This window comes from Pristis pectinata, chromosome 11 (genome assembly GCF_009764475.1).
Source record: "Pristis pectinata isolate sPriPec2 chromosome 11, sPriPec2.1.pri, whole genome shotgun sequence".
NCBI lineage: Eukaryota > Metazoa > Chordata > Chondrichthyes > Rhinopristiformes > Pristidae > Pristis > Pristis pectinata.
The window spans coordinates 52018996-52033634 of NC_067415.1; the positions used below are offsets into that span (position 1 = coordinate 52018996).

General features: G+C 39.1%; 1 protein-coding gene across 1 annotated transcript in view; it reads left to right on the forward strand.

The window, feature by feature from the left end:
- The window catches only part of ercc5 (excision repair cross-complementation group 5), a 93969-nt gene that overhangs the window by 58443 nt on the left and 20887 nt on the right, over positions 1-14639 (forward strand). Inside the window, exons 13-18 of the mRNA XM_052026570.1 lie at positions 1522-1613; positions 2956-3131; positions 8857-8972; positions 10827-10919; positions 11959-12019; positions 13681-13824. Coding sequence (XP_051882530.1) covers positions 1522-1613; positions 2956-3131; positions 8857-8972; positions 10827-10919; positions 11959-12019; positions 13681-13824 — 682 coding nt within the window. The remainder of the gene's footprint in view (positions 1-1521; positions 1614-2955; positions 3132-8856; positions 8973-10826; positions 10920-11958; positions 12020-13680; positions 13825-14639) is intronic.

Below are 14639 nucleotides of genomic sequence, written 5' to 3' on the forward strand. Positions count from 1 at the left end.
TGAGAAGCAAAAGATGGGCCTTAGGAGTGGTAGAAATTGTTATCTTGAATAAGTGAGACCGGCTCCGGAAGGCTCTATGTGCCAAATCCAGTTTCGACGCTGAAGATGAGATGAGAATAGGAGCAGGAGCAAAGAATCAGGAGTCAGGGGTGGCTGGAAACTGAAGCATTTCTTCAAATAGTTTAGCAACATTAACAAAACTGCACCATCTACTCTCATATGGCAGCACCACTTACTTGTGTCTTTTATTCTCTCTGAACTCAACCTTGTCTCAGACTTTTCTATTGCTCTGTCTAGCGCTTGCCTGTGCAACTTTAAACCTGTTTAACAAAAGGTCATTGATCTAAAACATTAATTCTGTTTCTCTCTCCACAGATGCTTGACCAGTTCAGTACTAGCGTTTTTTTTATTTGTTCAGATTTCTGCAGTTTTATTTTTGCTTTTCAAGAATGCACATTAGATTGAAAGAAAAGAAATGCGAGAATTGCTGTTTTATCGAGAAAGAGTGGGAAGAGAGCAGTCTAAAGTGCAGGCATTAGATCTCCTGTTCTTGCAAGGAATGGGGTTGTGTGGGAGGGTCTGTTGGAGGTGATTTGTTGTCACGGAGAACAATCCCTTTATATGTTGAAAGGAGAGAGGAAAATGTGATGGATTCTGTCCAGAGAAGGCAGAGGATAAACCATTGAATTTGGAAATTAGTGGAATAGAGGGTGGGATGGGGAAGTCTCTATTTTTGGTATTGGTTTATTATTGTAACTTGTACCAAGGTACAGTGAAAAACTTGTCTTGCAAACCGATCATACAGGTCAATTCATTACACAGTGCAGTTACATTGAGTTAGTACAGAGTGCATTGATGTAGTACAGGTATAGTTAGTGACCTAGAGTTTAAATTTAAAAGTGTAGAATGATTATCATCAGGGTAATGAGTAGGTCTGTAGAGAGCAGTCTGCAACGTGTCGCCACGCTACGGCAGTTTTTGTCCTGGAGGGAAATGAAAATGCAGGCCTGAAACGGATGTAGTTGAAAGCCGTGGAATTCGGCATCCTATATGGTCACTTGTTGACCATATAGGAATTTCTGTAGCCCACAAACGGTCTTGTTAATTTTGAAATCTAAGTTGACCACTGTTTACTTTTGTATAAAATATGCTTCTTTTATGAAGAGACCTATTTGACTGATATGGTTGCTCAGTACATGAGTTTTTTTTAAATTTAAACTGCAGTTAATCATATTTTTAAAGCACCTCTCAAAGACCTATGATATTTCTAAAATGTAAATTTACATGTTCTGCTGTGCCAAATGATTGCAAGTAGTTCTGTAATAATTGTTCAGAATAAATTTACTATCTTCTACATTAAACAGAAAATTTCTATAAAGTTCTAACTGCCTCATAAAATTGTCAGTATACTAATCAAACCCAAAACTTCTCTCTTGCTTTTGTTGTTGCAGTGTTTTTCTTTCTTTGATGAACTATAAATTGTTACTTTTACCCCCCGGAGACGTGAGTAATTTTAAGCAGCATTATGGGAGTTCAGGGACTGTGGAAGCTGTTGGAGTGTACAGGACAACCAACCAGCCCAGAAACTCTTGAAGGAAAAATACTTGCTGTCGGTATCCTTTACTTCCTCACTTTTGAAAGTTATATGTTTCTGTGCTAATATTTCTGATGGAGGCCAAAAGAGCAAAACTTGTAAGTGCTTTGGGATCACAAATTCAATGTTAATGTAAAATGGTTTTAAACTTCACTTAAAGTTATGCAATAGAAATCCACGCTTTTGAGGCCTAAATTTCCTCTGAAAGAAAGAGGAATGATGATTGAGGCCATGACCCCAAATTCAGGCTCCATTTTTACTTATGTTACAGCATTCAGTGTAAAGATACTGTTCACAGTTAAACTATTGTTACCCCAGTGGAAACGTAGATCAATTTCTCCTGTTCAACTTAATCTAAATGAATGACATTCCCAACATAAAACGTTTGCTGAATGGTGAAAATTTGAGAGGTGAAGCCCCAGAAATTTATTGCATTATACTGTTTTTTTTCTCACCAAATGTTCTGGAATACTGTTGTAAAGCTACATCTGAGCTAGTGGGCTATGGACCACAAACATTCAGTGAAGTTTTCATAAGAATTAGAAGATCTGGGTAATGTTCTGGGTTAAATTCCCACTCTGGAGACTTGAAGACAAAATTCTGGCTGTTATCTGGGAGCAGTTACTGAAGAAATGCTGGACTTTCACAGCTGCCGACTTCCAGGTGAAATGCTCAGTTAAGGCTTTGTTTACGCTCTCAGGTGAATGCAAAAAAAGTACAGGTGACCACTGCCACATTATTTGGGGGTGGGGGGGAGTGTTCTTAGAAAACTATCTATACTGCGATTTTCCGTAATGCAAAGCCACATCATCTATACATACAGCAAGAAAAGCAAGTTGAAAACAAAATGTAGTGTTTGATTTATTTAGTCTACTCTGACTCAGCTCTAAAATAGTGTTGACTGCATAAAAAAAGTGAGATTGATTTAATTTTAATTTCTCATAATTAAATCACTAATTTGAGTAAGATTGTCACTTGGAAATAAAATAGCTAATTTAATATACAGCCAGTGACAGGCAGGTTTTAAATTATTTCCATCACTTTTAAATACATTAAATTACAAAAACGTTTTCATAGGTGTGCTCTTGGTGATGAGGGAGATTTTGATGTTTCTTGTAAAGGCTTATTGAAAATGCACCATTTGTTAGAATAAATCACATTTTTAATATGATGCAAGTAATTTCACTAGGGAGACAATCTAACTAGGCTGATTTTAGCATAATGTGCATTTTTTTTCTGAATCCCTATTTTTGGAGTGAGTTGCTATGAATTAATGCCTTCCTAAGTGAATTTAAATAATAATGCTATTTAATTTAATATTATTTAAATATGCTTAATTTTTCTTAACCACCTCTTAAAAGATATCAGCATTTGGTTAAACCAGGCTGTGAAGGGAGCGCGAGATCGCCATGGTAATTCTATACCAAATGCTCACCTTTTGATTTTGCTCCATCGACTTTGTAAATTGTTGTTTTATCGAATACGGCCATTAGTTGTATTTGATGGAAAGATGCCACTACTGAAGAAACAAACTTTGGTAAGTGTTGTCCAATAAAAATGATCTTTATTTCAATGGTTAGATAGTAAAAGTCATACTATTTTTATGTCCATAATCTATATTAGATAAGTGTGACCTTGTAAAAAGATTGCCATCCAAGTTTGCAATAAAATTTTAAAAAAGCTGAATACAACAAAGTTTCTATTTTGGGTATGTTAACAGTTTATCATAAACAGTTAAGAATTATTTTTAACATTTTTAAGTGATTGGCTCGGTGGATTTAAACACTCCATCTTTTCTGTTAAATCCACTCCAGATGAATTGAAAACAAAATATCTTTTATATACAGAGTTTGGAATCCTAAGTGATATGACGTATGAAAGAGGTTATGGCAGGCACAAAAGCAACCATTTCACAATATGTATCAGTAATCTCTTTCTGGGACTATTTCAGGTATGCAAGGGATAGTAAACTTTATGTAAGATATCTTTTTGTGACAAGCGTTTAAAAAGTTATTGCAGCATTGAGAGGGAGTATTAACCCCATAAATGTTGTACTTGAGGTAGGTACCAATTCTCAATGCAAAACTGTTTTGATTATTTTTATAAAGATAAAGTGGATCAGTGCTTTGTACTTAATTCTCCTTAATTAGTGAAGAAATGTGTTAAAGAAGTAGAATTGTACTTTTTCTTATTGCTATCCTTTTATACTTCTACAATTTTTTGTAAAACATCAGCAATGACACTGCTGTGTCAAAATATTGCTCTTGATTTTTCAGAAGGCTTTTTGTGTTTTTAGGAAAAAAGCAGGCCAGGTAGGTTCTTTAATATGCTTGAATTTGAACTGTTGTTATTGGTGACTGTAACTTGCTTTCTGGAAAGATTTCATTTTGTGCTTCTGTGTCAAAGTACTTAATATAGTATATGAACAAGAAAGTATACTATACTGCGAGCAGGAGTATAATTCCAAATTTTCCAAATAATTTAATAAGATTTTTCAAATCTTTGGTCTTATAAGTCATTTATCAATATTTGGTGTTTATGTTCATATAAAAGAATAATACGTCAGTCTAACTTTATTTGTAAGTATTAGCCCAAGCATTACGTACAGAGAATAAAGACTAGCCCAAATCTTCTTGTAGAGTCATAGAGCACTACAGCGCTGAAACAATGCCTTCAGCCCATCTAGTCTATGTCAGCCTGGTTTTCTGCCTAGTCCCATCTACCTGCACCCGGACCATAGCCATTCATACCTCTCTCATCCATGCACCTATCCAAACTTCTCTTAAATGTTACAGTTGAACCCACATCCAACACTTCTGCTGGCTTCCACACTCACACCACCCTGTGAGTGAAGAAGTTTTCCCTTCAGATTCCCCTTAAATATTTCACCTTTCACCCAGTTCTCAATGCAAATCTGTTTTCACCTGTCACCCAATTCTCAATGCAAAACTGTTTTGATTATTTTTATAACCTCTAGTTCTAGTCTCACCCAACCTGAGGGGGAAAAAGCCTGCATGCATTCACCCTATCTATACCCCTCGTAATTTTGTATACCTCTATAAGATCTCTCCACCACCACCCCTCCCCCACCCACATTCACCTGCGCTCCAGGGAATAAAGTCCTAACCTATTCAACCTTTCCCTATTACTCAAGTCTTCAAGTCCCGGCAACATCTGTGTAAATTTTCTCTGCACTCTTTCAAGCTTATTGATATCTTTCCTGTAGGTAGATGACCAGAACTGCACACAATATTCTGTTTGGCCTCACCAACATCTTGTGCGACTTCAACATAACATCCCAACTCCTGTACTCAGTGCCCTGATTTCTGAAGGCCAATGTGCCAAAAGCTCTTTTTACAACCCTATCTACCTGTGATGCCACTTCCAAGGAATTATGGATCTGTATTCCCAGGTCCCTTTGTTCTACTGCACACCTCAGTGCCCTACCATTCACTGTGCAAGTCTTCCCCTGGTTTGTCCTCCCAAAATGCATCCCGTCACACTAGTCTGCATTAAATTCCATCTGCCACTTTTCAACCCATTTTCCCAGCTGGTCCAGATCATTTTGCAAGCTTTGATAGCCTTCCTCACTGTCCACTATGCCCCCAGTCTTGGTGTCATCTGCAAATTTGCTGATCCAGTTTGTCACATTATCATCTAAATCATTAATATAGACGATAAACAACAACGGACCCAGCAGTGATTCCTTCAGCACACCACTAGTCACAAGCTTCCAATCAGAGGGACAACCATCTATTACCACTCTCTGGCTTCTCCTGCTAAGCCAACATTGACTACTTCATCCTGATTGCCAAGCGACTTAACCTTCTGGAGCAACCTCCCACGTGGGACTTTGTCAAAGGCCTTGCTGATGTCCATGTAGACAACGTCCACCACCTTCCCGCGATCAACCTTCCTGTAACATCCTCAAAAAATCTCTATAAGATTGGTTAGATATGACCTGCCACACACACCACTATGTTGACTGTCCCTAATCGGACCCTGTCTGTCCAAATACTTGTATATCCTGTCCCTCAGAATACCTTCCAATAATTTTCCCACGACTGACATCAGACTCCCTGGCCTATAATTTCCCGGTTTATTCTTAGAGCCTTTCTTAAACAACTGAAGAACATTAGCTATCCTCCAGTCCTCCGGCACCTCAAGTACATTCTAGATAGCTCTGCCAGGGCCCCTGCAATTTCTGCACTAGCCTCCCACGAGGTCTGAGGGGACACCTCTTCAGGCCCTGGGGAATTATCCACCCTAATTCACCTCAAGACAACAAGTGCCTCCTCTTCTGTAATCTAGATATAGTTCATGACCTCATTAGTCTTTTTCCTGAATTCTATAGACTCTGTGTCTGTCTCTTGAGTAAATACATGCAAAAAATTCATTTAAGATCTCCCCCATTTCTTTCGGCTCCATGCATAGATGACATGACCACGCTGATTTTCGAGTGGACCAATTTGGTCCCTTACTATCCTTTTGCTCTTAATATAGCTATAGAAACCCTTGGGATTCTCTTTCACCTTGTCTGCCAGTGGAATCTCATGTCCCCTTTTAGCCATCCTGATTTCTCTCAAGTGTTCTCTTGCATTTCTTATCCTGCTCAAGCGCCTCACTTCATCCTAAATGCCTAAACCTGATATGCACCTCCTTTTTCTTTACCAGGACCTCAATATCCCTTGATAACCAAGGTTCCCTAAACCTGTTAGCCTTGCCTTTAGTTCTAACAGGAACACACAGATTCTATACTCTCAGTATTTCATTTTTGAAGGCCTCTCATTTACCAAGCATCTCTTTGCCAGAAAACAACCTATCCCAATCCACGCCTGCCAGATCCCTTGTGATGCCCTCAAAATTGGCCTTCCTCCAGTTTAGAATCTTAACCCTAGGACCAGTCCTATCCTTTTCCATAATTATCTTGAAACTAATGGAATTATGATCACTAGATCCAAAGTGTTCCCCTACATTCACTTCTGTCACCTGCCCCGTCTCATTGCCTAATGTTACGTACCAGCAACAAAAGAAACACACCGAGTCATGTATAAGTGTTAGAAACTATTTTATTAATAACTACTTATGTTATTAAAAATGTAGAACTGTTAGATATTAAACATTAACCCCAAAACTAAACTCAGTGTGTGTGTGGCAAATTCCCAAACTCCAAGTCCAGGAATAGTTCTCAAAGTCCAGTTCAGCAAGTCATAAGGTGAAATGTGAGCAAAGGCGTTTGCAAAACCACCGTTGACTGAAGAGAAAATGTAGATAGAGAATAGAGAGAAATTATGAAATCCAAATGTTCCACAATGGAACCCATACAACACCTCAGTCACTGACGATCTCCACTGCTTTGTTCCAAAGTATCTGCCACCCCGAAAGGCATTCGAGATGTGGCCGTCCACAGAAATACCTGTTTCCTTCTACAGGTTAATGACAAAGTGCACTCCACTGGATTACTCCAAAAATCCATAAGTGGATTGTAGTGACAGATACAGTTATTGTTCTTCATCCATCGATACAGAGACCAGCAGTCAGTCTCTCTCTCTCTCTCTCTCTCTTTTTCTGACTGACTGAACAAATGTCAGCACATTGTTATCTTGCTGTTGTCGTAATGACGCCGTGCGCGCGCACGCACACACACACTACTGTACTATGTCTTAAAGGGACATTCACCAAATAGCAACCTAATCTGTAACACTAAGAGGAGATCCAGTATCACGCTCTCTGTAGTTGGGACATCTACATATTGATTAAGGAAACTTTCCTGAATGCATTTGACAAACTCTATCCCATCCAGTCCTTTTACAGTATGGGAGTCCAAGTCAATATGTGGAAAGTTAAAATCGCCTACTCTCATAACTTTATATTTCCTCCAACTGTCTGCTATCTGTCTACAAATTTGCTCTCTAGATTCTGCTGACTATTGGGAGGTCTATGATATAGTCCCATTAACGTAGTCATCCCTCTTTTATTCCTCAGTTCCACCCAAATTGCCTCGGTAGTCGAGCCCTCCAGTATGTCCTCTCTGAGCATTGCCGTGACATTTTCCCTGACAAGTAATGCCACCCTTCCCTCTTTAATACTTCCACCTCAATCATATCTAAAATGATGAAACCCCGGATCAATGTGTGCCATGACCTCTGGTGCTCGCCCTCCCCCTTAAGAATGCCATGGACTTGATCCGAGACATCTCTGATCATGGTACCTGGGAGGCAACATACCATCTGAGAGTCTCGTTCTTGTCCACAGAACCTCCTGTCTGCTCCCCTGACCAATGAATCCCCATCACTACCGCTTGTGTCTTCTCCTTACTTACCTTCTGAGCCAAAGAGCCAGACTCAGTGCCCAAGACCTGACCGCTGTGGCCTTCCCCGGTAGATCATTCCCCCCCACTATCTAAAACAATATACTTGTTCTTGAGAGGAACAGATACAGGGATGCCCTGCACTAACTGCCTATTCCGTCTCCCACTCCTGATGGACACCCAGCTACCTGCCTCCTGCAACTTGGGTGTGACTGCTTCCCTGTAACTCCTGTCTATCAACCCCTCCGTCTCCCAAAAGTTCCGAAGGTCATTCAGCTCCAGTTCCCTAACAAGGTCTGTAAGGATCTGCAGCCGGATGCACTTCTCGCAGGTGTAGTCATAGGGGACACCTGAGGTCTCGCTGACTTCTCACATCATGCAAGCAGAGCATATCACTGCCCTGGGTGTCATTCCCACTGCTCTACCTGTGCAATAATAAAGAAAGAAAGTTCTGTAATAAAGAAAGAAAGTTCTGAAATAAAGAAAGAAAGAAAGTTGTGCAGCATATTTGCAGGGATACTAGGACCAGCACAACTATTTTTCTTTAGTCAGTAGACATTATTTTGATTCTTTATGTTATTACTCTTGCAGTTTAGGAAGCAGAGCAGTAGCTTTGGTTAAAGTGTAGATATTTATCTGCTGAATGCTGCAGCACTACCATTGGCAGAGGCAGGTAGGTTTACCTGGATGGTTGCCATCATGAATGTGGGAATAGGAATTTAAAATTGGGAAAGATAACAAACATTTAAAAACACAGTTTTTTATGTATACACATAAGATTTGTGTTACATTTTGGATAGCACGTTTTTGTTCTGTCTCCTAGCTGTTTACTGATTAATCGTACACTTTTCTTTGCCAAAGTAGAGGTGGTCTTAATTGGGCTTTAATTATTCAAATATTGTTACACAATGATACTTGACATTGGTTAAACTGAAGTCAGCAATTATATCAGGAAAACAGGTGGAAGAGAAAGGATCTGGCAGTTAAAGACACAAAGAAAACTACAGACAAGCTAATGAAAACTTTCTTGAAGAGGCTTGCCCTAAAAACTGCATTTGGAGGCAAAAGGTTAGTAAAGTAGTTAACTTTTAGGATTATTTTGATTTCAACAGTATAGGTTTTAAAGAGCACTCTACTCTTTTTTTTGGATGACACTTAACACTAGGCGGCTGTCAGTTCTCTTAAGCAAAATAAGAAAATTGTGTGGTACTAATTTAAAGAAAAGAGTAAGGGAGTGGTATCCCTGGTCTCCTGCGTTAAAAATCAAAATACAAATTAGCTGTTTATTATCATGTTGTAATTTTTGGCAATCTGCTCAGCAAACTGACTACAGTATGTCTAACATTGCAACGGTGACTACACTCAGAAATATTTCATTGGCAGTAATTTTTTAAGAGGTTCTTAAATACAAGTTTTCTATCCTAAAAGCTGTTACATTGTGAACCATATTTGTGCACACATGTTGAACCTCAGGCATTGCTGAAGAGTATGAGGGGAAGTGGGGGTGGGGAGCCTCATCTCTGGTTGAAGCCTTTGAAGTTTTGTAAGTTTTTAAATGTTTTTGATATTCAGACATTTTAACAGCTGTTTTGAATCTCATATTAAACAATTAAAGTTTAAAGTAAGTTTAGGAAGAAAAGGTTTTTTTGATTGTCTAGTCAGAAAATGCTGAGATATCCCAGCATCTCCTGACTTTGCCATTTGACTTCACATGGTCTCCAGCAACAGAGTGGCTGTTCTGAGCTATCAGGTTTATAGTTTAATGAGAGAATTTTGAGAGACTGAGAGAGGAGATTTAAAAAAAACAAATGAAGGGACATGTAAAAGCTGTTGCTGAGTCCTGCAATGAAAAGGAAATTGCTGAAAACAGAGGGAAACACAGTTAACATTACAGATGGATAACCTTATAGTAGAACAGGCCAGTTCTGATACAGACAGAAAAATTGTTATCTGAAATTATTAAATTCTATATTGAGTTCCAAAGGCTGAAATGTGCCCAGATGGAAGATGGGGTGCTATTCCTCAAATTTGCTTAGGTCTTGTTAGAACAGTGTAAGAGGCCGTGGACAGGTTGAAATCGAGGTGGGAGTCAGATGGAGAATTAAAATGACAGGCAACTGGAAACTCAAGGTATCTGCTCTATGCCATCCCCTCCCAATAATATTTCAAATATTATTTGCATATATTCGATTGGATTTTCTTGTGAACATAACCTTTTTGTCTAAGTTTTGTAGGCTTCTTTGTTTGTAGTAAGTACATTCACAGGTTAAAATTATCTTGCAGTTTGTGCCCACATTGATGGTGATAGCTTGGAGCGTGTCTGCGTGGGTTTCCTCTGGGTGCTCCAGTTTCCTCCCACATTCCAAAGACGTACGGGTTAGGAAGTTGTGGGTATGCTAGGTTGGCGCCGGAAGCATGGCGACACTTGCAGGCTGCCCCCAGCACATTCTTAGCAATGCAAGAAGACATACCTGTATTTCACTGTGTATTTCAATGTACATGTGACTAATAAATAAATATCTTATCTAGCAGTGAAATCACCAACCTGTACCTATTTTGAAGGTTTAGATAATTTCCGACGTATTGCTGTACCCTCATAATTTCCGGATGATACTGATGTCATAGAATTGAAATATTTAAATGATCATAAGGACTAATTTTAAAACATTACTACAACAGAAAATGTTGAATGGAAAATTACGCTTTGTGCTGGTTAAATGCTTAGACTTTAAAATTTGGTTTGAAGTATTAGTAATACATTTTACTCCATTCATTAAAGTGAGAGAAAAAGATGAAGTAAATATGGATAGATTTCCCCAGTTTATACATAGGTCAACTTTTCTTCTCGCATTAGCAACCAAGAAAAAATTATTTTTGGAAGTTAGTTTCTGAGAGAAATTTTCCTGTTTTTCTTCTCAACAGTGATGAGATCATCCCCAGTCTTTCTCGGGTGAGAAGAGAAGAAACTGATGACATTTTTATTCTGCCTTCCTTGGCACAGAAAGAGGAAAACAGGTTTGTTTGTTTTGTTTTCTTGGTTGTAAACTTATTTATAGCCAAGGGAGGAGTGGAGTTGATCTGGATCAGTGAAACTCCATGAATAGACAGGGTAGTCTGGCTCGTGAAACTCCATGAATGGGCAGGGTCTGAATTAATGAGAACCAAGGAATGGATGGGTCATCTTGCTCAGAAAGGTTCTGGGAATGGACAGTGCATCTGGTTCAGTGAAACCTTCGAAATGGACAGTGGGATCTAGCTTAAAGAGATCCTGGGAGCAGACACTAGAATCTAGCTCGGTGGGACCTAACTCAGTGAGAGCTTGGGGTTGTAGGAGCTGGTGGGAATTGAGGGGTGTCTGAGACAATGAGACCCTGGACCTGTTATTATTGGGTCATCCCCGCCCCCTCCCCCCCCCCCCCCCCCCGCAAAATATTTTGGGTTTAACACGTCTGACTCTTTCCCTTGGGAATCATGATGTTTCCAGTGGATGGATTACTTAGAAGAATGTAGTAAGTATGATTTATTTACATCTTCAACAGACCTTTAATAAGGTATTGCATGGTAGGCTTATGCTGAGTTGAGGTCCTGTCAAAGAAACCTTGGTGAATTAATGGAATGCATTTTCTAGATGGCACACACTCTACTCACAGCACTGATTCTGGAGAATTTGGTGCCAATCAAGCAGGCAGCTTAATTTAGTTAACTCAGCTTAATGTACTTGCAGTTATGACGTGCACCTTGCAAAGTCAGAACTAAAACTTTGGGAAGTCAACTTGTAGTTCCTGCTCCCTTTGCTGATGTTAATTCTGTATGGGATGTGGCCAGAAACAGCAGTATTCCCAGGCCGCAGGGACCTGGGGACAGGTCCAGGAATGGAGCAGTACCTATCAGGTATGCCTTTCCCATCCAATGGAAACAGCAGCAAATTTTCCCTTTTTTTGTTTTAGTTTTGCATAATATTTTGCCTTTGCAATGTTAAATTGATATTGAGAGGATATTTGAGTGTATCTACATTATTGACATAAAATTCACAGAAGTAATCTTTCACTTTTAGCTCGGATGAAGAGGCAGAGAAGGAGTGGGAAGAACGGATAAAGAATGAAAGGTCATTACAGGTGACTGATCATTTCCTGAGAGAATTGATACCTTAATTTACTGAAAACAATCACTTTGTCTTTTGGAGAAAGAAATGATGGCTTTTCATCATGGCAGATGATGGAATTTGGCAGATGAAAAATGGCAGATGGGATTTAATGCAGACAAGTGTAAGGTGTTGCACTTTGTGAGGATGGACCAGGGTAAGATTTACACAGTGAATGGTAGGGCTCTGAGGTGTGTGGTAGAACAAAGGGACCTGGGAATACACATCCATAATTCCTTGGAAGTGACATCACAGGTAGATAGGGTCGTAAAGAGAGCTTTTGGCACATTGGCCTTCAGAAATCAGGGCATTGAGTACAAGAGTTGGGATGTTATGTTGAAGTTGTACAAGATGGTGAGGCTGAATTTGAGAATATTGGGTACGGTTCTGGTCGCCTACCTACAGGAAAGATATCAATAAATAAGCTTGTAAGAGTGCAGAGAAAATTTACAAGGACGTTGCCAGGAATTGAGGACCTGGGTTACAGGGAAAGGTTGAATAGGTTAGGACTTTATTCCCTGGAACGCGGGAGAATGGGGTGGGGGAGAGATCTTATAGAGGTATACAAAATTATGAGGGGTATAGATAGGGTGAATGCATACAGGCTTTTTCCCCTCAGGTTGGGTGAGACTAGGTTTCGGGTGAAAGGTGAAATACTTAAGGGGAATCTGAGGAGAAATTTCTTCACTCAGAGGGTGCTGCAAGTGTGGAACAAGCTGCCAGCAGAAGTGGTAGATGTGGGTTCAATTGTAACATTTTAAGAGAAGTTTGGATAGGTACATGGATGGGAGGGGTTTGGAGGGATATGGTCCAGGTGTAGGTAGAAGGGACTAGGCAGAAGAACTAGGTAGGCATGGACTTGATAGGCCAAAGGGCCTGTTTCTGTACTGTAGTACTCTATGACCCTCATCAGAATAAGCTGATATAAAAATTACTTTGTTAGCAAGTGCAGAGCCAGGGAAAAATGGGCAGAAGGATGAGAACAAAAAGGTAAGATTTGTGACAGAAAATGTTGGAAACAGCAAATCGGGCAGCATCTGTACAAAAAGAAACAGAGCTAATGTTTTGGGTCAAAGGGCTTTGGCAAAAGCATTAACTCTATTTCTCTTTCCAATATGATGCTTATCCTGCAAAGAAATGTCTAAGGATGGATGAGAAGAGTGAACAATGGGATGGATGGGAAGAGAATGGGGTACCGTGGAGACAAGAAGGTGGGTCAGAGGAAGTGTGGCATCGCAGATTGGAGCTGAAGCATGAAGTGTGGTGGGAAGGAAATATTGGTAGACCTCAACAAGTTAGCCAGCCTTGTAATCCACATTCCTCCAGTTCTTTTTATAACCAAATAATTAATTCTATCTGTTTTCAAATATTTTGCTAGATTTTATTCCTAAACCTAAAGAAATGTTTGGAAAGTTGCAAAAATGGCAGGAGCTATATCCAAGATGCTCCCTTAACCAGTGGATGCAACTCATTCTGCTGCTTCTTGCAGCATAGGCCTCTGATCCATTGACTAATTCATATGCTTTCAAGACTAATCAGATTTCCTCTGGGATTTTACTTTTATTTAAATGATAAGAAATTAATAAATTTCATAATACTTTTTATGAAATTTGTGTTTTCCAATTCTATTTTTAGAATGAATTTCTTGAGAATCCTAATTCTGTAAACATTGATTCAGAAGACTTTGCAAGTTTACCTCCAGAGATAAGGCATGAAATCTTGACAGACCTCAAAGAATTCACCAAACGTCGAAGAAGTCTAATGGAGCCTATGCCTCAGGTAGGTTGATTTATTTTTGTGTGTGGTAGAGGAAATGGTTACATTAATTAGTAATTAGTTTGTGTGTTTATACCTTAAAATAAAGCATGACAGCTTCATGAATTATTTCATGAAGTAGTCATATTTTTCACTAAATCCAGTTAATGCTTTTACAGTAGATTTGCAATAATTGGGTTACATTCATTCATCTTTCATGTGTGTCACCAAACCTCAATAATACAGATTATGCCAGCTGTTAAGGAATGTTTTCATAAGGCTAATGAAACCTAGCCTGCAGTGAAAGCAGCTGCAGAAATCAAGGCTGTAAAATTGTTATTTTATCTCCTGTGCTTGCCACCAACTTTTTCACAGTTTTGCAAATTTGCACCCTTGGTATCTAGGTTATTCAAAAATGCTCAGCATGTCACCTTCTAATAATCAGATAACATGGACTTTGCTGGTACAAACTAGCCTCCAAAACTGAAATGCAACACAAAAACTCGAAAATAACCAGAAAATTTGCTTTTTGGGCCAGCGATGTTATCTTGCACACCAAGAGGCTGTACTTTCATCTAATTCTGCAACTTATCCACAAATGCTATTATTGCTGTAATAGTTATGATTTCATATACTTTGTAAACAAATACCCAGATGTACTTTTTTAATAATATGTGTAATTTCCCCAGAGGTTGTTTAGATTTTTTTTAACAATTGGAACTTTTTTTACGTAACAGTTGCTGATTTCCTGTCTGGAAAGCAGGAAAATATAACATTCCAGTATCCTGATGGTAGACCCCATAATGTAATAAGAGCCTTGCTCACAGAGCATATTGCAG